Raw genomic sequence first — 24,357 nt, 5'->3', positions numbered from 1 at the left:
TAGGCCGTACAGTGGTGCAGCAGCAGCTGCTGTCATTGCAGGTAATAGGCTATAAAGAAGCCTGATAGCAATACCTGTCATTTCTTAATGGCTGACTTCACTGAAGAGCTTTTGTGGCCTTTAACATGAAGATAATGGAAGATACAACAAATTTTACAGCTTTTGCGTTGCATCCATAATTTATCACCAGAGGCCCCATGCAGCAGCGGCAGCACAACAAGGACAACATGCTCCTGGAGGCGTGCTGGAGAGAGATGCAAGATGAGCTGCAGGGGGGTTAGAGGCCCCCGCTATACTGTGCAATTAATGGAGGAAGTGCATATTCTATAGTTCTGTATCATATTACATGACAATGCTTTTATGTATTATTTTGGAAATGTCACAATGAAACTATATAGGATTAATTAGCAGAAAGAAATCTGTTGATCACATGATTGCTTTATTTGAAATCCATTTACTCACTAATGACCTGCAGGTGACGGCAGGCTGTTCCAGTGGGGCTGTGGGCGGGCGTGTGGGAACATAAAGAGGAACATCCTTCTCCCAGAGGAAGTGATGTCACCGAGCTCGCCAGTGAGAGACATCGCTGGAGGGTGTTGGCATAGCCTGCTACTAACAGGTAAGTCTCCGTTTATATTAGCTGTTATTTCTTTTGCCTTTTTCCCGCTGGCGGATCAATTGTTCTGTTCACATGCAGACACGGTGCCGTACATGCTTGTACTAGTACACACTGACATGTCCACGACCTCAACATAAAGTATGCGTAAATCCTTGGTGTGTGTCTTGGCCCTCACACGGACGTGTGAGTGTGTGCTTTTAGCCGTGGTGTCCATCTATCCGCATCCTTCATTAAGAGCTCTCCCAGGGCTAGTGCGGCTACATAAACACAGAGGTTGAGGCCACGGCTGCTCTTTCACCTCACCGCGCAAAAACTTCAAAGTCACTTTTCCTCACACAGCAGATGAATGCTCCCCGTCTGCCCCGGCTGATATATTGGCCCCAGTCGCCGTCTTCTTGCTACAGAGCGGCTGCGACTGAGGCCCCATCGTGGAGCCGGAGCTCGGTCATTTGTTAGTTTTAGCTGTATCTTCAAGACCTGCCTTTAACTCTGAAGGGAGGACATTAATTCTTTTAATACAACACTTTGTAGAGTCGTTTTCCTGTGTTGCCAGTGCCGTCTATTATTAACCCCATTAAAACTGTAATACAATTTAAGTAGAGTGCTAAAAGTGGATCATTTGTTGCTCCGTTCTGTTTGAATTAATTCTCAATTTATGATCTAAATGATTAAACTATGGGAGTCACAGCACTAAATGAGAGTCTTAAACGGCCAGGCATACATTTACACATATTAATACAAACATTTATGGGCACACATTCACCCCCACATTCACATCCACGCACACGCACACATGTCCAAGTGTACAGAAACGCACACAAAGCCGCGGTGTGTTGTATTTGGTCTTCTAAATCCTTTAATGTCCCCAGTTTGATCCCTAGCTTCATTCTGTCATGAGGGAACAGAAATATCCATCTCCAATCAGGCCATAATGAATAGCCTGATGAGTGTCGGGCAGAGCTGAATTACCAGCTAGATTTGAAGAGTGTGTGTGTGTGTGTGTGTGTGTGTGTGTGTGTGTGTGTGTGTGTGTGTGTGTGTGTGTGTGGGATGGGCGGCGGGTAGTTAAAGGGTCAGTAGAACAGGACACATGTAGAAATTAATTCCCTGCAAGTTGAAAAAATAAAAAAATTGGCTAATTCAGTCATATCATCTATTGGTATGAGATTTCATTTATTAGGGTCAAACCGCAGAGGGACGCAGCGATGGAGAGGAATAGGAGGGGTTGGGGAGAGCAAGTCGGAGTGATAAAGGGCAAGATTTGAAAAAATTAGAATGAAAAGGAGAGAACAGAAGTGTAAAAATGATGGGAAATATGGAGCAAAAAGGAGAGCGAGAGAGAGTCGGTGGTATGAGAGACAGCTTGCCTGGGCCGGAGCATATTGAGGGCAGCAGGTGGAAGAGTGGCACAGTTAATTAAAACGCCTGTCTTAATGTCTCAGCCCGTCACTCCAGGGAGAGAGAGGGAGGGAGGGAGGGAGGGAGGGAGAGAGAGAGAGAGAGAGAGAGAGAGAGAGAGAGAGAGAGAGAGAGAGAGAGAGAGATGCCAGGCCATCTAGACAGCAAACCAACCATCCAGCCAACCCACCAGGCCTCATGTCAGACAAGCCCTGACACTACGCCCTTCACCCTCATCATCCACTGCAACACACACCACACACACACACACACACACACACACACACCACACACACACACACACACACACACACACACACACACACACACACACACACACACGTTTCCAAACCCCACCTACCATTTCCTTTTTCCACGTAATGGCCACGTTCTCTAATCTGATGCAGACCCCTAAAAAAAAAAAGAGAAAAAAAAAGCCCCCTCCCTTAAAAAAAAGAGAGAACAAAAACACACTTCTGATGTTACCGTTTTGCTCAGCAGCATCTGTAGCATGCCTCTGGACTTCCAGCCTCGCAGCGTAATCTGTCTGCTTTTAATAATTCATAGAAAGCACAGGCTGTGCACTATGTTCTGAATGCTGAGGGTAATGGGGATGTTGTGATATTTCTATCATGGCCTGTCTGGAGCAGCAAGCGAATCAAACCATTAAAGATCTGATAAGCAGTCTGTTCAGTGTCATACTGGCTTTGGCTGTCATCACTGCCTTAGGTGGACTCTAACAAATCTATCCTGCTCTGCACCCTTCAATCTAGCGAGTGGTGATATGTGGCAGAGGGTTTTTTTCTGCCTGCGTTGTCACAAAGTTTCAGAGACCAGTGTAATGTTTGCTGCTGCTGCTGCACTGAAACTACACTCAATATAATGCGTGAACGGCAGCGTGTTTTTTTTATTAGATGCTAAACTGTAATGGTGAACGAAGAGCCGGAGCATCCAGCCCGCGTTCAAGGTTGGGTCTAAGAGTTGTACGTAGTGTTGTTTGACTAATGTTTTATCAGGCTTGGCTTTTCACGGCGGATTGCTTCGTCAATAACCAGTCTGGTGCCTCAGTGGGCAAGAATCTGAGATTGTCAGGCTGAGTGACAGGCTGGAGATGGCAGATAATTCAAAGAAATTGGAAGTGTGAAATCTTTAAGGGCCACTTCTTAACACGGCAAATGCCAGGGTATCTTTCCATCAGCTGCTGCTCTCACAAGCCCACCGCATTGTTAACGGTGGCCTGTCTGTCCATCACGACCGGTTCAGGAGGGATTTAGACCTGTTTGGCGCCTTATCTCTGCGACTGCCTCCCCCTAACTTGACCACTGCACAAGCCCTGAGTGCTCCTTGTGTGTGTGTGTGTGTGTGTGTGTGTGTGTGTGTGTGTGTGTGTGTGTGTGTGTGTGTGTGTGTGTGTGTGTGTGTGTGTGGTCGTAAACGTACCTCCAGAGCCATATTTTTCTTTTCATTCGCTTATTTATAGACATTGATTTGTTTATGATTATCTGTCGGACAGTGTATTGGTATATCTATCCATTGTTACACAAGCAGGAGCCAAATGTAATGGTGCTTGTAGCACTTGTTAATTTAGCTGTCAACACCCCTGATTGACCTCGGATTGGAGCGGTAAGAGCTCTTTGTCCTTGCGAGTGTGTTTCTGATATCCACTGCTTGTCTTTAGTCGGAGGCAGTAAGGCATCCATTGTCTTCCTTTAAGGTTTGTGCAAAAACAAACTCAAAATGTCGGTCAAATAACTGTTTCCACATGAGCACATGAATCTTTTATTTTAATAATCCACATTGGATATTAACAAACTCAAACGTAGCTTTCTTAAATATGCATTTAAACATAAAAAAATACAATTTATTTAATGTATCCGGCATAAAATGTGTCCGCTCTGACATGCAAAGTTTAAAAGAGGAGTGCAATGAAATCAATGACTTCTATGAATATACATTTCATTAATACGTGGAGATCTGGGGCATTTGAATACCCAAAATTAACCCAAACGTAATTTGAAATAAAGGTTAATTATTAGTTTGATAATGAGGTTTATGATTAAGAAGTTAATAAAAGAAACAAAAAGTCCTTTTTTTTTGGTGCCAGAATATAAAATCCAATATTCACACAGGACTAAAAAAAGAACCGGCGTGTGAAGGTTGTGTGTACGTGTTCATTCATCTCACCAGAACCACTGGAAGTTAAGTATGACGGGGTTGAGCGGTGACATCCTGACCCAGCTCACGCTCTCTCCTTCTCTTTCTCTCACTTACTAACTTTTTACACTTACACACTCAATGAAAACACAAGTGGAGGGAGGGGAAAGGCAGAGGAGGACAGAGGGAAAGAAGAGGAGAAAAGACAACAAGGCTCGAATGTATCCTCCACATCTGCTCGTCCAAAAAAAGCTTCGACTCTGTCCTCTGTTTGTATGTACAGAGAAATAATAGGAGAAAATAGACAGAGGAGGGAGGGGGCGGGACTACAGACAAGGACCCTGAGAGAGAGAAAAGAAATAAACAAAGAAGAATGTCCCCTATTTTCCCCTCGTAAAGGTCTAGATTCCCTGCCAGAGCTCCCTGTCACAGGGAGGTAGTTCCCAGGCCGACACATCTCAAGCTGTTCAAACATCCATTAGGATGTTTTGTTTCATACACTCTGCAAATACAGCACGGCGAGACAGAAGCGGGCAGATGACGAGGGGGAAATTGAGGAAGAAAGAAAAGCGACAGAAAGACAGAGGAGAGGGGATGAAGAAGGGGGAGTTGATGGGAACAGCAGAGAGAGGAGAAGAGGGAATTTATCAAGAAACTCGTGTGATATTTAATGATCCTTGTATGTGGAGAGGGAAGACCACACCAGCTTGTTCTCCTCCGCCAAATACCGATCCCCTAACTTAATTTCCTGCTCAATTGCTGTTCTATAGTGCATAGTACAGTGATACAGGCTGGCAATATAGAAAACAGATTGCCTGTGCGGCGGAGTGGATAAGGCTGAGGCTTGTGCTGCTGGAGACCTGCAGTCTCCAGGGGGGTCTTGTCGGTGGGCTTCACAAAACCAACAAAGCCCATCTTTCCCTGCGACTGGCAGCAGCTGGCAGGTAGATCTTCAAGCACTGGAGGTGGGGAAGTGGATCTGTGGGTGTGGTGTGTGTGCATGTGTGTGTGTGTGTGTGTGTGTGTGTGTGTGTGTGTGTGTGTGTGTTGGGGGGGTTCGAGTGTCTCTCCAGTGTGTGTATGCGGTGCAGAGTCTTACTATTCTTTGTAGTAGAGAGTTCCACAGTCTTCCATCTTGTTTTTGCTCATGACTCCCCTCCACTCAGAAATGTAGGCCTGCATGGACAGCAACCATCAATCAGTGCACAGAACAGTGTGCAACTACAGCTACAGTGCTTTCCCAGACACACACACAGATACAGTACGCACACACACACACACACACACACACACACACACACAGATACAGTATGTGCGCACACACACACACACACACACACACACACAGAATTTTTTGGCCATTTCTTACTTTTCGTGTAGACCACCTCCGTATCGGCATCCAACGTGTTCTCCACACAGATTTGCATATCCACTTTACATGGACACATTAATGCAATACACTACCACCTTAAATATACAACAATGATTATTTGATTCATTGCTTTCTCCTCCAATTTTTAATTTTTTCGGGGCGGGGTAAACTTTCAGAAGTTTTTTGCATTGATTTAGATTAAGTTTGCATAGAAAAGTTGTTTTACTGCATTGTGTTGTTAATGGTGATTCAACATAAACTTCATGAAACTTTTTACTTTTGGAGTTTTAAAATAATATATATTTTTGTATTTCATAACTCATTCTTGCAAGAAGTGGTGTAATTTGAGTGTATGACAAGTTGAATAAAAGCCATGAAGTTATAGAATACATAGATCAGAGTAACATATCAGCTACAGACAGCTACCATCAATAATTTCAACACTTGTTTTTCAGAATAAAACATTATAGCACTGATTGCTTGGATGACCATTTATGGCAAATATTATATATATATATATTTAAACCCAAATTAGGTTAGTATGGTGAATCAAACTCTTGTATTGAACCAATAAGTAAGACATTAATCAGGTCTTGATTGTTATCTGTCCTGAGTGGTCGACATGCTGATACACCTTTTCTGCTTGCGCCTACACAAAGTCTAAACGGCTGCCATGACGCCGGGTTGCTGCCTGGCTCAAAGTAGGCCACGATAGTGATGTCGTGTCATGTCTACTCGGAGACCTGATGTTACTTGTATCCCAGTTCTTTCAAAGTTGTTATTTCATGCAGGAAGTGTCACTAACCCAATTGCCAATGGGGTTTTTTTTTTTTCCCGCTAATGTTAGCGGTGTGAACCTCCTCTGACCTCTCCAAGTGACAGGGTTTTGTTGCGTAACAACCTCGCGTAATGAACTTCCTCCCTGGAGATGTCATTAAGAACCAGAATGTTTGTCTTCCGCTTGCACCAAAATGAATATTCAGCTATTATTGCTGCACAGCGTTCAGATCTGATAGGAGTTTTGAGTTTCATCTTGCACAGAAGAGACACAGAAACCCGTTCCAGATGGGTTCTATTTACTGTCTGCCGCTCCCTGATCAGCCACTGTTTTCCTTAATTTATTACATCTAACTGTGTGTGAAGCATGAAGACAGTTCAGGTCATTTCTCTGTCTTCCTAGACATAGTTTTATCTGGCATACATCGTTCAACGTCCCCCCCCCCCCTCATCTCTCTCTCTGACCTAGATTTACATATTTGTTTTAACTAATGTCCTGTTGTAGGCCACTAAAGATCTGTAATAACACTGCTAGAGTTTCTGCAGGGCGACCACGCCAAGAACCACAGAGACGTGGATGGAATAGAGTTGTCAGAAGGCTTTCCATCACACACAGGGATCACATTTGAGCAAAGGTTTTCCTTGATAAATGGACCCAATTGGTCAGCTTATCGGCTGGATCAACACTGTATGCCTTTCATGGCTCGTCTAATTTTCCCATGTAAGAGGCCCGGCGGAGGGGGAGTGCACCGTGAACGTGTGTGTGAGACGGGGAGACAAAGAAACCCGAGGCTAGGAGAGCGAAATATGTCACCGTGATTATTTGAATTCCCTTGTTTATCGAACATTACTGAACTCAAGGTTGATCCTTTACATCCCAAATGTATTCCCGTGAATAGGGAGGAAGACAAACGGCCTCATAGTCCTTGTGGGGGTGACGGCATACGCCATCTGATGCCCTGATTACCCTTCTGAGTATCGTCATCCCGATATAGCTACAGGAAGTCGTGATTTCTGCTCCAGATGATGTGGATGTTTACGCTGCTCATCGGCCCAGCAATATATTTCTGATCAAAGATTAACCGTCTGAAAGAATAAAAATAGAAGTTGATTAAGTGTAACAGTGGGAAAAAGGAAGTGGAAGGTCTTGGCAGACTGATTTACCTTGTAAAGCAATCCCCCCCTCCTCTATTACAGCACTAAAGGAGACACTGCCAAGATGGCTGCTTGAGCTCCAGGCCTGCAGGGCTTGACCCTGCGCTTGCTGCCAGACACCATTTCTCTAAATCCAACCTCTAAAAATGAATCTTCAGACCCTGGCGTAATTCCTCATCCTCTCCTCCTGTCCTCCTCACAGGATCTCTCTCCGTCTCCATGTTTCACTTCTATTTTATTTTCACAACGTTGGCCATGGGGGAGGATGGCGTAGGGTGCCTCATCTTTCAAATTCCTGTGAGTTTAAGATGGTAGGGCCTGTTTTTTGAGGATGAGTGTTTCATGGAGCTGGGTGTCTGGGGCTCCTCCCTACAGGTTTATCATGTTGGCAGCCATAGATTGCTCCTTTTTTTTCCGGGTTGTCGTGAGTTGTCCTCCCCTTGAGTCTGGACCTCGCATGAATCTTTGGCAAAACAACCGTGAGCAAAAAAAAGAGCCATTAACACACAACACCCAACGTCAAGTTTCACTGTGCAGGGCTTATAGCTGTATAGGGTTTTATGTACTCCTGACCTTATAATGAACTATGCTGTAAAAACAACACATGATCCCGGCATCTTTTATTTAATAGAGAGCTGTGATGAAATTTTAGGCGAAACAGAAAAAAACAAGATTTTTTTTTGTAAACTGCACCGTTCAGAATGGAAAGTAATAGATTGCGTTTCCAATGGGATTGGCACATATCTGAAAAAATGTAAAGCCCTGTTTTATTTAGATGAAGCAGTTTATGGTTTGCATATCTTACAGCCAAATGTGGGATCAGCTGTATCCAACTTTAATTGCTTGTGTTGAATATATAGCTTATGAGTTTAGAAAGTCATTTCACTTGACAAGTCCCCGTAATAACTTCTGATTTATCGTCGTAGAAAAGTGAAATAATAGGCGTTCTGTCTGAGGCCAATCACTGAGGGGTTTTATTGGATTTTTCCACTTCTCTAATAACTTTGCATTATTTTTGGTTTCACAGCACAGTCTATACAACCAAGTTGTTCACGTGGTCTTTATTTACATCACAAGAAATCACAAAAAAATAGGCATATTTCTGGGCGAGGCCAGATCAGATCAGACCAGACCAGACCAGGCCAGACCAGGCCAGACCAGTGTTAACTACTGTAGAATGGACAGTTTGGTTCTATTCCTCTCAATCAATGGTAGAACATTCTTTCCCCTGAAGACCTTTTCTGTCTATTTCATCCCCTTGTTGTCTAAGTACTTTCAAATTTATATATATTTTAATTAAAAGGCTTAACCTAAACCACTAGAGGTTATGATTATTCTCATTTTTTCCCACTTTCTCCACTGAGTTGAAGCACCCGCTACATCTAAGGTCACTAGCTAGCCAAGGTGAAGGCTGTTCAGCAGGGCTGCAGCACACTTGGCAGAGTCCTGGTAGGACACCCTGCTGCTCCATGGGACATACCAGCTCCTTTGCCAAGTCAAATAGCACATTTAGCGAATTGAAAGTAAGATTTAAGTGGGGCAGTACAATGCGGCCAGCCGTCTCATCTCTGAGCTGGTCCTTCTCTTTGTGTGCTCGAGTGTGAAAACTGCTTGTTCTCAGGGATTTAGTCTTTTTTTTTTTTTCCCTCCTGGTAATTATTTGGAAACAGGTCAGTTGGGTGTGGAGGCTAGAACTCCGCCCTCCACTCTTTTTCTCATAACTTCACATCCATTGCTTCATCAATTTGATTTCTCCTCACCTCTCGGTCTGTTTCTTTACCTCCCCTTTTTTTCTTTCTCCTTTTTTAGTTCTTCTACAGGCACTACTTTCTCCTCCCCGTGTGTATAAGAACATTTTCAAAGCAGAATTCAGTGGCCAAGTTCAGGCCCTTGAAGTTATTGGCTTTCATTCAAGACCTTGTTTTCTTCTCTTCTGCCTCCTCTTCTTTTAACTCATTCTTCTTGCTTTTACTTCTATTATAACTATGAATGTCTCACTCAATGCTATAAATGTGCATAACAGGGGTGTATTGAATTCAAACAACATTTGGCAATGAGTTGAATTATGTCTTCCCCACACATAAACAGATAGACACCATCCAAAGGCTTTTAGCATTCGTTTTATTCATACATCTAGTCGGTCGTTTGGATTTTGAGGATACAAAAGAAGAAATGTGAATTTGAAAATGACTCATTGAGGAGTGTACCTCTTCCTTTCTTCCTCTGCGCTCTCCCTGACATGCATTATTCTTAAGAAAGCTCAGCTGGTTGACACACTGGTTGTCTTCAGGCTGGATTATGCATCCCTAAAAAGACCAAGAGAAGCGAAATGTTCACAATATTCAATACTTAAACTGGTGCATTTCATCCTGAGAACGAGGGATTCCAAGAAAAGCATTTATTGAAGGTAAAATACCTCATACAAAGTATTTGATGTAACACAAGTGTGACACATTTGTCTTAAGTAAGGGTCGGAAAGTTGGGTTGAGGACGGGTTGATGAATATAAACCAATGTGACAGAAATTGTACTCCTAGCCTGTGAGGCAAACTTCTCAAAAACAGTAACAACTTGATTATCCCCTGCTTTCTGTGGGTGGACAACGGCAGTTTGTAAACATGCCATTTATCTGTCACCATTCATTATGTCATTTAATTGATCACATCTGCTGTATCTATTAAAATCACTTAGCTGTGGAGGATTTTTTCTTTTTGCTTTTGTCTGAGTCCCATCAAGCCCACAGCCAAGCAGCGTCTTACTTGGCATCACTTTTGTGGTGATTATTGTTCTAAAAACAATAAACCTTTACTAAAGGCGGAGGGTTTTTATGAACAAACGTCACTGTATGGCAACAGCGGCTAGACGTTGTGTTCAGGTATGGCAAATTGGAGCCAATGGACTGTTGTAACACATTAGCAGTTGGCGCAAACTGGATGTGATTGTGTGGTTATAGGTGCTTTGTGTGTGTGTGTGAACTGTGGGATCGAGAACAGTTTCAGTTGTTGACCTCTCCGGGTTGCGGCGTCAGTACGCGGTTCAGAGTTCACCTGCTAATCTGTGCTAGACCTGGAGGAGAAACCGGCTGCAGGCATGTTCTTCTGTTGGATAAACAGATGGGAGGGCTTTAGAGACGTGGATGAAAAATGGAACGGAGAGGGTCAAAATTGTTCACGCTAGGCAGAATAATGATAACGTTCTGTTACAAATTGGAATGGCGGGACTGAATTTGAAGAATTGATACCAAAATGTGACATCGGTTATTGATATTTTACAGCTATTTACCTCGAACTCTACTAGAGCTGCAATGGAAACATCACATGAGGTTATAGGTCCAGAATTTTAAGGCAGTTTGCTGTAATTGGAGTAAGATTATTCCAAACAATTCACCAAGCAGACGATTAGTTCACTTAACAATGGAAGTTGAAAGGTAATGATGAAGGGATCAGGATGGCAGGCAGAACCAGTAGGCAGTACTCAAAGTCCAGCTGGTCCCCGGCACACAAACCTACTCCACCCACCCACACATGCACGCGTGATAACACTCCCCACCATTGCTCATTGTCTGACTCCAATCTCTCTGTATCCTCACTCCCCACATCATCTCCACCCACCTTCCCCTTCTTCACTTTTGCTGTATCTGTCATTTTCAGCCGCTCTCCATTTTTGATCCACCGGCTGACAATGATGAATTTCCCCTCAGCTGTACAGAAGTTGGTGGGAAAAAAAAGTTTGCTCAGCAAAGTTTTGAAAAATGCATCGAAGAAGAGGGCGGCTTATGATATTAGTGCAAGTTCAACACGATACTCTGTGAGACAAAGTTTTCCTCATTTAGCATCTCCTTTGTCTTTTTGCAAAATAAGCTTTTGAACCGATAATATGATAATAGACTTTACAGCCTAAACCCAGAGCCCAGTGCTAGCTGTTCTGTGGAATCGACTGTTATGTGTGACGATGTGTTGTCAGGCCTCATAGCTCAAGTGGGAATATACAGTAGTATCTAGTAGGCCTACTTTGCACCTGGTGGTCCTGCTGATCCTCCATGGTGTGCCTGTTCTATGTCTATAATGCAGCAGGAGGCAGAGTTTAGTTTAGTTTATTACATTTATTTGTCAGGGACAATATACAAAAACATTAATCTCACATAATGAGAAGAGATGCATTGTAGATTTCGCTACTAGCTCATTTTCATCCGTAGTCCCCGGGCAGGTCGACGCTAATACACTAACAACAGTAATACAACTAATGCAATTAACACAAATACAATTTCCAAAACACAATACATCTATCATAGGTCCAAATATACTGATGAATATAATGGGGATTTTGTTCCATTCCTTAATGACCCTCAAAGGAAAGGCAAAGTGGATTCTACACTGTAGTAGTGTAACTTTAGGCTTGAAGAGTTCATCAGCATCATTCCTGTATCCTTGGATGTTTAAAGCTAATGCATAAATTGTAGTTGCTGCCACCTTTGGGTGTTTTTGCTCCGACCCATTTTTTAGCACCACTAAGGTGTTTTATTCGCTCGCATGTCATGCATCCCTGCTTCATTAAACTGCCCACATCATTGAGCCCTCCACAGGAAATGAAAAACACCGTCCCCTATCATATGAATGCAAGCTACAGCGGGGCAGAGCTTTTTAAACACCTGGTTAATTGGCCTAAAGCTTTTACATACAGTAATTCAATTCCAAAGCCTCCATTGGTCCTCCTCTCCCCTTCGCTGCACTCTCTTCCTCTCAACCCCGCTCCTTCTCCCAGGGATTATGTGCAGGTTACACAGCTAGCACAGTGTGGATTAGCAGGGTCGTTCCTCCATGCTTGGTGTCTCTCCTAATGTGATTATGCATCATCAGGCTTGTTTACTGTTAGCTAGTTCATTGTTGAGACCTGACAAAAGTTCAGCCCCCTTCAACCCACTTACTGGTGCCCACGCCCACACACTCGTACAGTGCTTAAGCTGTCAATCCCCCCAGCCCCAGCCCCCGTTCAGACTCTCACAAACAAACAAATTACACATAATATTCACATCCACATAGTAGAGCGACGGCCCCGCATTTTCCTTTTAAATGCAGTTTAAATCGTCTCTTTTGATAATGAAATTACGTTTACATAAGTGAAATACTTAATGCCAAAAGCCAATATTTATATATAAAAAATGCAATCAACATAAATGCTTTCTAGTAGCTCTGATAATCTCTGGAAATGCTATATTGTGAAAAACAAATCCATGTTAAATATATGCAGGAGGAGAGCTACTAATTTACATTATGAGCTAACGTGCGGAGCTTCCTTTGAGTTACATTACGATCCGTTCAGGCTCGATTCAGTAAAAAGGCGTATCGAGCAAAAGTAAATTGCTCATGATGTGTTCGAATGCTTTCTTTTTTTGGTGAGAAACTGAAATAACTACAGTTGTTTGAAGGAGACGTTTTCACAGCAATATAAAATGCATATTAGAGAGGGAATTATGACCTGTTTAACTCCCTAACACCAGCTCTAAGCAGCTTATAATACATTATATATAAAAATATGATCTTTTATTTCCTAATCATTTTAATTGTGTGTTTTTATGCAAATAACCACTTTAACATTAAAAATAATTGACTATTTACACTGACTTAATGGTGGTGGGGGAAAAAAATAGTCTGGAGCCTTGTATACCAGCTGCTATTATTAAAAAATAAACAACCAAAACGATTTGCATTGGCTGAAATGGCTCATTGGGTAATCTGTATCAGTGGCAAATAAATGATGGGGACATCTCCAAAAGTTATTTGCTCTCTTCTTTCTGCTGATCCGATCCATGACTCTGATCCTCTATGGTCTGTATTTGCTCCCTTGAGCTAAGGTCCACTATAACCATCTTTAAGCGTCGAGCGCCGCCTTTCATTACCCTAATGAAGCCATCAAGACAGCCTGTTTGCACAGAGCATGGTCTAGCTCTGTCAGACTTCCCAGCTATGCACTCCATCAGTGGTGAATGAGCCTCTGTGTGGCCTGAGGGGGGTGTGACTTAGACTCGGTGTGTCATTAGCCATTGATGTTATTGGCTCATTATCTCCCAATTAGGCTGCTATCAGAGCTAGCTGGCGTTTTCATTACAACGTAGACCTCCGCGATCTAACAAAGACCAATGCCGCTGATTAAAGATGGTTTTAGCAATAACATGTAGTGTGAGGTCTTTGAACTCTCTGTGATATAGTTAGAGCGGAGGTGATATAACACAATGAAGCTGATTAGAGAGGGCATGTCTCTTATTGTGCCACTTACCGAGGTTAAGGCAGAGTAATACTGATTAATGCGTTCTTGGTGGCGCGTTTTTGTTAGTGATGTACAGTCAATTATGAAACAGAATAATCGAGGATGGTTACAATAAAGCTTTCACAAATACAATGGACATCAATTTAGATTTCATTTTAAGTCCGTGTAAGTGTAAGCACCCGCTGGCGCCCTCGTCCTCATCTCTACATGTATGTGTGTTGAAGGAATCCATTCTGTTAATCATCCGGGGGTGGGTCAAGCCTGTAAGGCGGGGACAAAAAAAAACCTGTCTCCGAGGTAAATCAGAACCACGGAATAAAAGTCAAAGATTCCAGTCACCATCTTTGTCCTTCACTTTGACCATGGAATCAGTGCCAACTGGGCAATGCGTCTCCCTCACGTTGTATTAGTTTTTTAATTAATCCACCACAGACTCCTTAGAGTGATGAGACACATTAGAGTTGCCTGTTAAATGCGATCACTTATCTAACTTTGTTGCCCCAGAATATACGTGGGAGACAATTGACATGTCTTTATCGACTGACTGCACGCGCATTTTAATCTAGAATTTTTTCTTTTAATCAAGTGATCATAACAAAAAAAAAAAAAAAAAAAACCCTCCCATAGGCTGTGACTTTTCGATTCTTTCAGCTAATTAATTAAGGAAAGGAACAACATAATACCACAGTAAGTGCTGGCGTGAATGTCGGCATGCGTGCGTGTGTTTTGGTGGCCTTGCCGGAGTGCTGCGTTCCTGCCTGTTTACCCGTTAGAGGGGTTAGTTCCCTGATCCGTGAGAACTCTTTAAGTGTCTGCCTGGTGATTAACTCCACATCGCAGCACAACGTCTTCCCCCTCACTTCATAAATGGGCTTTAATTGAGGGAGCTGGCTCCTTAGCAGGGAACCTCTTTCACTCCGTGTCGATTAAAACGTCATTTTACAGCCAAAAAAGAAACACGCTCACAATCACTGCCCTTGAATTATTGTTCTGTAGCTCCGGGCCTGTATTTTAAAGTCACTGAATAATTGCAATCAGATTATTCTAATCAAGTGCTGGAACAGTAATTACAGGTTGCAGTCATTTAAGCTGCCCTGGAAGTCCCATACACACGTCTGGTGTGCATATTAAAAGTTTATGTCGCAAGAGATAAATTTAATGAAGAGGATTGTAATCGCTCAGCTACTTTCAGATTTCAGGTTTCACACGTGTATGAGGAGAGCGTCTGAATCTCAGGCATCACAGTAGGTATGCTAGAAATGGTAGATACCTTCATTCCCCTCGGTCAACCAAGCCCAGGTGTGAGTTCTCCCAATAGAAGCGTTTCCTCCCACGCCTCCATCCCCACTGATAACCTCATCTGTGCCCAGGTCTGGATTTCATGTCGAGGCAAACGTTAGGTGACTTAGTGCCGTGCCAAGCTGTCAGAGAGGCATGAGAATTACAATCTGGAGGTCTGTGTGACAGTGGAACCGTCTCCCCTAATCCTGTTTACGCACATCCACATCACCCGGTTCCAAAACAGAAAGTGTGTGTGTGTTTTTTTTTCTTTATGTGTGTGTGTGTGTGCTTGCATGCGCATTCATATATGTGTGCTTATTTCCTTGGCTGTGTGAGATTGTGTATGTATTCTGACTACAGTATGTCTCTGGCTCCGTGTGTGTGTGTGTGTGTGAGTGGCTTTATGTATTGTGTTGATGTGGAAGGTGTCGTACATGCTCTGAATGTATAATTCAATATGACTAATCACGGTGGTGACTGCCAACCCAGCAGCACTGGCTGACAGACTGGGCCCAAAGCTAATTTGATAAGGTTACAATGCTCTTGAGCTGCGATTTAGATTCAGCGGAAGAAGCAGCTCGGCGGCGGTAGTACAGCATCTCGCTCATGTACCTGAGATACAGTTCCAATCGACTACTCTGGGCTTCCATCCACGCCCAGCTATTCCGCACCTAATCCCCATTCAGTTAGCACGGCTTCGTAGGAAACCTCTCCCACTGTCTCAGGCGCTAATCGCTAAAAGCGTAGACATAGTGGGGAGGCTCAGGAGAGGAATGGAGTTTAACATGATAATAATCTTCACACAAAACGTGGTACCTGTGCTTACGAAACACACGGGGGCTTAAAGAAATCGATCACAATACCACTGATTGCCATAACACAGAGCTTGGTGGCGCGTCGCTTCCATGTATTGTGGGAAAACACGTCTCATTTTAATCTCTTACCCGTATTTAAAGGTGCATAATAGAGAGTTTGGAAGCGTTTTGATCGTCGCTTAACGGCCCTAAACATGGATTCCCTTTAGATAGCCTCTCATTTTACTTCAGCAAGGTCTGACTGTCTTCCTCCATGTAGTCCTGGTTCTGGTTCTCCGGGGCCTCCCTTCCCTCCAGAGGACCCAGCTATACGACCTGGGTCTCCAGTTGTGTCTGTGTTGGCTGCCAGTGGGGACAGGTGGGAGGGGTATAGCTGTTCTCCTCTCCATCGGCAATCAGCTATCGGCAATCTTGAGTAACCGCAATTGGATGATAATTTAATAGAATTAAAAGAATGAGTATAAAATTGTAGTTCATTCATAAGGATGGAGGGTTTTTGATTTTCATTTCAGAAAAAAAAACACTCTCGTTGGAGATCAGCATGTTTACGTTGAATATGTCATGATTGGGGAAAGATGCCAGTAAGAAATCCTCTGTTTGAGGATTTGAACCTACGAATCAATCAGCTGCTAAAGTCAAACAGGAAGAGGGGAAAACAAGGAAGAAGATATGACGAGAGAGCAAGAGGCAAAGGGTGTCGGCAAATGGTTAAGATAAAACTGGCAGGTTATTACACTTTTTTTCCATTTGGAAGTCCAATATAAAATTTCTATTATAAGGACAATTAATTACCCCTGCCAAATGGCAAATGTGCATCCTTGTCAGGTGGAGTGTACTCTGATGGCCTTTCCTCAAACAGAGAATGTGAAGATTTGATCTCTTCTAATGGTTCTGCAGGAAAGGGTAATTACGGCATGGTCAAAGCTAATTTGCTTTCTGCCAGATGAACTGTTGTATTTTATTGCAGGCTGACATTTTAAAGTAATTATGGCACTGTTGACCCCAGACAATTTCAGTTGTATCGTGGTCTTGGGTGATCCTCACTCTCTCTCTCTCTCTCTCTCTCTCTCTCTCTCTCTCTCTCTCTCCCCCTCTCCCTGAATGGAAGTCAGAGGCGTAACAAGGTAATGACACGGACGGAGAGAGCCATATGGGGCTCCTCCATCCAGCTTGCAGCCTCAAACCTTCACATCATCATTACCCACCATGCATTTCACATTGACTTTGCATCCAGATAGAAATACATGCCGGTGCTATGATAATGTGCGTGCGTGCATGTGTGTGTTTTCTTCAAAGTGTGTGCATGTAGGTCAGAGTACATGCTTGTGTGTGAGGGTAATGTGTATTGTCCTTTTATCCCTGGGTTGCATTCATTGCCCATCCCATAGATCCATGTATCGATGAGGGTGTAATTATGTGCCTCAGTGATCATCTCTCTGTTTCTTTACTGCACAGGAATTAAGTAGGCAAAGGTCAGTGTGTGCTCCCTGAAAATTGCCTGCAGAAAATCATATGGCGATGAGAGCAATTATGGATTTTTCTCCCCCCCTCTCAGGACCCCTCTCTCTCCCTCGCACTCGTTTTCTCAGTGTTTTTCCTTTTGTCGATGAACATTTGAGCAGATGTCAATCGATGCGTGCTTCCAGCAACCTCCGTATTTGTACTGCAGCAAACCCTCGAATTATCTCTCCTGTATTCTTATTTTGGAAAATGCATGCAGACACGGGTGTGTACACACACACACACAGTGAAATTGTTCCCAATCAGTAAGAATGTATGCTAATGAAAACAACAGAAAGGAGATGCTTCATTACCTCAGAATATTATGTGATGAATTGAACTGGAAGCAGCCTGCAATATATACAACTACTACTATATATAATGTGCCCTTTCAACTACTTTTTTTTCGATTTACTAACACTGATTTGTATCAAAATGTGTTTTCATCCAACAAGTTGATGCGTTGCTAATTCTACTTGGCACCTGATGATTCCACCTAGCATGTCATCTGAGTTATGAGATATCAGGAAGCAAAAATATGTATTGGAGTAGAGATTTAGCCACAGATTTGGACATTAGATATAGAATAACCCCTGGAAATATAAGCATCTCATGCAGGTCACCTCTCAGAATTTGCCTTGGTGTTGGGTATTCGGAGAGGATAGCATATGAGGGATGCTCTCTATCTATCTTGCTCAATCCATCTTTCCCCTTCCTTGACTAACGTACTCCTCCGTCCCCTAATATCATTCTGAATCTAATAAAGACTGACACTTGTGACACTTCAAACATGTCGCCACCAACAGCTCCTGCCGAACAAAAGAGCCCCCAGCGCTACACGTTTTAATGGCGGAGCAGAGCAGGCCGGTGCAGCCCGGCCCAGCAGGTGTCTCCCACACATCCTGGTACTGAGAAACACTCCCTCTCATTCAGCCTGTCACCGAACACAATGGCACAAAAAAAAGCCTCGCCTGACGTGTGCACAATGGCCACCGTGCACAGACGGGGCCTATAGCTTTGTGATGCCGGGTGTCTTAGAAAAAAAAATGTATGTGTAAACATGGAATGGAGGCACTTTAGAATTGGCAGCATCAATGATATGGAGGACATGATATGGATTCTTCTCAGGATTTCTTCAGATAGTATTAATCATTTTTGGACACTTTTGATGGACTTGACACATCTTGCTGTATTTTGGTGTGCAACAAATGATCCAGTTGAGGGTGAACCCACATCAATCAAATTGTCACCTTTTAACAGAAAAACAAACTATGACTTTAGTTTGTGCTAGTATATTTAACGAGAACTATTTGTGTACTAATTAAAGACAAATCAGCTACATAAGAAAAAGCTAACATTTAGCCGAGGGTCTTAATTGCCTCTTGTCAGTGCGCTCCAATAGACTCCATCTCCCTGTGACCCTGAACAGAAAAAAGTGGGTATAGAAATAGATGGAGTGATAGATATGCATCTACAGATATGAGTACATCTACACTACATAAATTGTCTTCTCAGGAACCAAGCGATATACTTGCTACCACTTTCCTTTACCAGCGTCTTTGCTCTGCAATTGATGTTACGCCGAACACAAAAGGGTTTAAGGACCTAAACAACCTCTAGAAACAATTGAGTGGAAGGATCAAAGGCAACGCGGCTGTTCTGTGCTGCCTGTAGGGGTTGTAAGTGAATATATAGCCTGCTGTGCATTGTGTGGCAGAGATTTCGTCTTCGTCTCTCAAAGAACAGCACGCCTAATTATAAAAGCCTTGTCAATTGCCTGATACAACTTTGATAGTGTGAGCCTCCAGCTTAATGCGCAGTACAATTATGTTTTCAAGAAGCAAAGCTATAGTTCTTGCTAATCACATTCACCTTAGTAATCTAATAATAACTCCATCCCTCTCATTAGTATGTATTGGAGTCTTTGCCAGGTGATGGCCTTGTTACAGTGTAAAAAAAAAAGAAAAAAAAAAGTGTAAAATTGTCATACAGTCGGGATACATTCGGGAGATTAGTTTCTGCTGAGCTCAGCAAAGTTTTAATCACATTATGAATGGCCTTTTCAGCTGGGGACTTTAATATTCTGCATAACCAGACCCCATTGATGGCCATGCATTCATACGCTCACGTGTATGTTGGTTACGTAGAACCTTTTTTTAACATGTGGTCCACACATGACAAATATGGGAATATTCACATAACCAGGTCATAGAGTGAGTTTGAACGCACACGTTTGAGTTGTCGAACTTCCTCTCCTAAATGAACTAATGGAGATACATGTATGTGGTCATGTGTCTTCCCCTCTGGACCCTGATGGTCTGTCTGCATGTTGATGTGGTGCGGACGACCTGATAGAACTACAGGGGCCACAATGAGAGTCATTCTTGGCTTCCTTGGTGTTAATGTGCTTGCATTTTCACCAATGTGTTTGGAATGTTTTCCAATGAATCAAACTAAACCAAACTATATCCATACTTGGTGTTGTTGATATAACTGTCATTGATCAAATCAAAACAAAAAAATAATACATAGTTCTGTGGTTTGTATCTTCTCTGCCGGGAAGATCTTACCATCTAAACCACATCTAGACAAATATTCATAGTGGGTATCTGTTTTTCTAATGTTGCCCCGAGGCTTAGAAGGACAAAGATTTCTATTGTTGGGTCTGGATCTGCGTCAGTTTATTCATTCATTCTGAAAAACAAAAAACTCTTGGCCAACTGTTAGCTGGAGGTGTGACATTACACTGGGCATAATTAAAACAACGTAAGGTGAGTGTACATTGAGTTGTATGACATCAAGTTTTAACATCTTGTTGTATTACTATGGTAATGACATGTTCCTTAAGCACTTGTGTATCAGGCTGCGGTTGCAGGTGGGACTAAGTCCCTGGAGGTGATGATGATAATAATATGATTTCTATAAAAGACTTGTTCCGGCCTGTCTGGTCTTGAATGTGCCTTAGAGCCCCCATCCTGATCGCTGCTGGATGAGGTTCTTAGTATGAAAAAAATGTCTCTTTAATTCATCATGCAATCAACCAACCATATAATTTAAATACTTCTATGGGAATTAGTGTAATGTTATGATAATTGCTTTACAATTCTGTATAATAATTTTTCCCCTGGTTGAAATTACTCAATTTTTCACCGTAAAGGTGGGTAATGTGAGGATTTTAATTGGTTGTAAATTATTTGAAAATAATAGTAGTCGGAGGAATGTTGTTGGTGTTTCGTATTGAAAAAAGAAAAACGCTGAAATCCATCTGTTCCACATTAACCGGAGTAAACCTCAAATGTGGGATAAATAAAATTAAAAAATCCATTTTCTGGATCTTCTTTTTCACAGATGAAGAAAAACAGAATTACGAGCAAGTATGTGCATGCCTCGGAGAGCCGTAGTGCAGCTTATTGAATCGGGCTGCGGTTTGAATAGACGAGGCTGTAGAAAACACATGTTGGGAGTCAAAGTTGGAATTGATGGAAGTCGAGATTTCCATTTCCTGTTTTTCTTTCCTTTTGTGTGTTTTACATCCAGGTCATCACCCTGTTTGCAACACACCCTCGTCGCTTCGCTCAGGGCAAGGCTGAGTGGCTAAGAGCATTGTGTGTGTGTGTGTGTGTGTGATATTGGGTCGACACACACACACACACACATGAGCGATATCCGTGTATTTGTGTGCCTGGCTGCCTTCGTGTACATGTCCACAGTGTGTATAGTGGGGGGCAGGGGCATTGCTTTCACAGCCCATCACCTTCACTTCCACACCCAATTTGTCATGAGTGTCACGCGTCAGGGTGAGAGCTGAGGAAGTCACCGCAAGAAAATGGCTGCTTCCACATCACAAATGGGGTGGGGTGGGGGGGGGGCAGCTCAGGAAAGGTGGCGGCGGTGGCGGCGGCGGCGTTGCACCGCGGCCAAAGTAAGACAGTGAGAATGGAACGGCTGATAAATAAATAAACACACCGCTGCCCTCTCCTTCTGATTGTGAAAGTGCACGGCCAACCTCTCAACATCCTCCATCAGTAACCTGAAAGGAACTGCTGTTGTGGAGTTTTCCCCGCCGCTGCTCGGCGGTAATGTTAAGTGAGTGGGTGTGGTAGGTGACACGGCTGCCAAGGCTCTGACTCTGACTGATGAGCTGTGCGGTTGGTACTGGGCATCTATAAACATCTGCCCCGCTCGTGAGTGACAGGTCATTAGCAGTTTAATCAGATTCTAGCTTCGGCGCTGGTTGTGATTATTGGTTCATATACTGGACCCCTCCCTGACTCTGCATGTAATTATTGCTTTTGATGGCTTCTCCTGTGTTTTGGTGCTTTTCTTTTGAGCTTTCTTTGAGCCTTGCGACATGCTCCATTTACTTCAGGGCAAACTGTGAAATGTGCCTCGCACATGTGTTCTCAACATTATTATTATTATTTGGTTGTGAAATAAAGTGAAAACACAACACTAAGGACTTTTTGTAGAGTTGAGGTAAAAAAAAAAAAAAAAAAAGCACCACAAAGAGCCACACCACAGTTTGAGGTGTCTTTGTACCTCCATGTACACATTTCCATGACTTTTGTGTTGGCCTAAGCCGAGTGGTCAGAAAAGCCATTACAGAGGGCTGAGGCTTGTAGCTGGAGGATTATGGACTATTGAAGTCTATGTTCGTCTCATGCTGGAAACTATCAGTGACATCTTCACCCGTTCAAATCCCACTGCATTAGTCTCCCAACTGACCGACCTGCCTGTACAATAAGGGCACTAACTCGGACACAGATGCCACAAAGCTAGAGATTACAACATGCTTCACCGCCAACACAAGACTACGATTACCATGATTGGATCACTGAGCCGATTTTACACTTTTTATCTGTAATGATTTACCTTGATTTCTTTTATTCATGTCTTTAATATTCTAAATTCTTTAATAACTTTAATAAGTTGTACTCGTTGATGTATAGCAGGCAGCTTTTGCTTTGGCAATGCATGAGCTCCATGTCCTCTCATGTGCACTCAAGTATAATTACTGGAAACAGATTGGAAAACTCATCAAACTTCGGGGGTATCTCTTGGGGAAATAACAGGAACTGCATCTGAATGTTGACTGGCTGACTTCTTGATTGACACTTGTTTTATTTTGGTACAAAGTTCTCATTGAGGGGGTCCGGTGTGAAGCAGGCCTGGTGGTGGTGGTGGGGGGGAGAGGGGGGATTCAAACTGATTAGATTCCCCCTCTCTCCCAGACAAACTCAAAACGAGTTGCGAGGGCATACACCATCCCGTCAAGTGTTGGATTGGAGGAATCCACATTATGTGGAGCGCTTGCAAAGAGTAAAACAGTTTGAGGTCTAGAAATGTCTGCTATTCAAAAATCAAATGGCTGCGTAACGCATGAAGTATGATGGAATGAAAGCTGCAAGTGTTTTTTTTTACCTCCTTTTTCAGAAGATGACTTAATTTGTACAGGAAAAGCTGGGCTCCCTCTGAAGTGCCTCCTCCCTCCCTCCCTCCCTCCCTCCCTCCCTCTCTCTTTCTTCCTCTACCTCCTTCCCTCCTTCTCTCCTCTTTGGACTGTACCATGACCTTCATTGGCGTTCCACCTGCAGGAAGCCATGTTTGATTCTCTGTCCGCCGAGACGCCCGCTTGACAGCAGAATGGTGTCATAGGACCGAGTGGAGGAATTTCTCTTTCTCTGTCATCATTAAGGGGCTTCCCCCTATGGTGAGGGGGATGAAAAGTACGATTTAATGTTCTCTGGAGAGTGGCAGCAGAAGAAAAGCTCAAAGCCCTGCATGCTGGTTTCTGAGTGGGTCACTCCAGCCCTTGCAGCGAATGGGATGTCCCTTAGGAATTTGCCATAGACCAGCCTGAAAAGCTGGGGATTAAGACCCTTTTAAGGATGGAAATGTAACAAAAGGAGCACTTTTATGATGTAGCAGCATAAAATGAGGGGGTCCATTGTGTAACTGATTGCAAAAGATCTTTGAAACAGGCGGCCCTGCACTGCATGCTCGCCTGGCCCAGTGGGCTTTAACGGCTTGTACAAAATGACTTGTCTACATTAGGGACAGAGTGGCTCTCGTTTAGGAGGCAATGTAGAAGATTATTAGTTTGTTTCTATTTTCACCCCTTTGCTCCTCCCTCCCGTTCCCCCCTCGCTCACTCACTCCCCTCCTCTCCGTCTGCTATCAATGCCGGATTGAAAGTGGCGACAGAGTCCCAGTGAAAGTCGGTTAATTTAGAGCGAGAGAGAGAGAGAGAGAGAGAAGGTAATTAGCATGCCCTCAGGCATGGCTAACCTAGAATAGGAGGCACCTAGTATAGCTTAGATGTGAATGGGGAATGCCATGGTTGGTTTTGAGGCAATGACGACCAGATGCTGTGACTGCGCCGCGCTGCAAAAGCCAATCGTGTGGGAGAAAGAAGCTGCCAAGGCAACGTCACCACACAGGCAAATGTAATTGTAACGGGATGCTAATTGTATGCTAAGAGTGTGATGTCAAATGTCAGACATGAATTCATCAGTGGCTTTCTCGCTTGCTCGTTGTTCTTAGGGAATATAATTGTACATTATGATCTAATATATAGCCTTAAGTTACAGAAAAAAAGCATATTGGAGGAGCAGGGCAATTAGACTTGACGATGATGATTGTGTTCTCTGCTGCAGAACAAATGATCCAGATTTTGATGGAAAAGTTGAATGTATTATTACTGTATATTTTTGCTAGATGATAAGAACAAATTTCTAATTGATGCATTCTGGGGAACATGGCAACTTAACAGCTGTACCCAACTGGGGCATCTCATAAGCACCTGTAACCAATGACATTAGAATAAAATGAAAGCACATCTTTTGTCCAAAGAATCTCTACCCTAATTAATTTCAACTCAACATATTTGGAGAGTGAATGAAAACTTGAGAGAGAGAGAGAGCGAGAGAGAGAGGCCAGTGAACACTAGAGGGGGAGCTTACCCATGATGCAGCCTGTGCTGGCCTGACAGAGGGAGCTGTTCTCAGGGCCCCACCACATCCA

The 24,357-nt window shown here is 43.2% G+C and overlaps 1 protein-coding gene across 1 annotated transcript in view; it reads left to right on the top strand.

Moving 5' to 3' along the window:
* The window catches only part of LOC311023748 (serine/threonine-protein kinase Nek9-like), a 268,007-nt gene that overhangs the window by 98,665 nt on the left and 144,985 nt on the right, over nt 1-24,357 (top strand). The window contains exon 6 of the mRNA XM_084025764.1: nt 476-619. Within this exon, the coding sequence (XP_083881890.1) occupies nt 476-619 (144 nt within the window). The remainder of the gene's footprint in view (nt 1-475; nt 620-24,357) is intronic.

The sequence above is a fragment of the Eutrigla gurnardus genome (genome assembly GCF_963514095.1).
Source record: "Eutrigla gurnardus genome assembly, chromosome: 13".
Taxonomy (NCBI): domain Eukaryota; kingdom Metazoa; phylum Chordata; class Actinopteri; order Perciformes; family Triglidae; genus Eutrigla; species Eutrigla gurnardus.
Note: the sequence above shows the minus strand (reverse complement) of the source record. Positions and strands in the feature narration are given on the sequence as shown.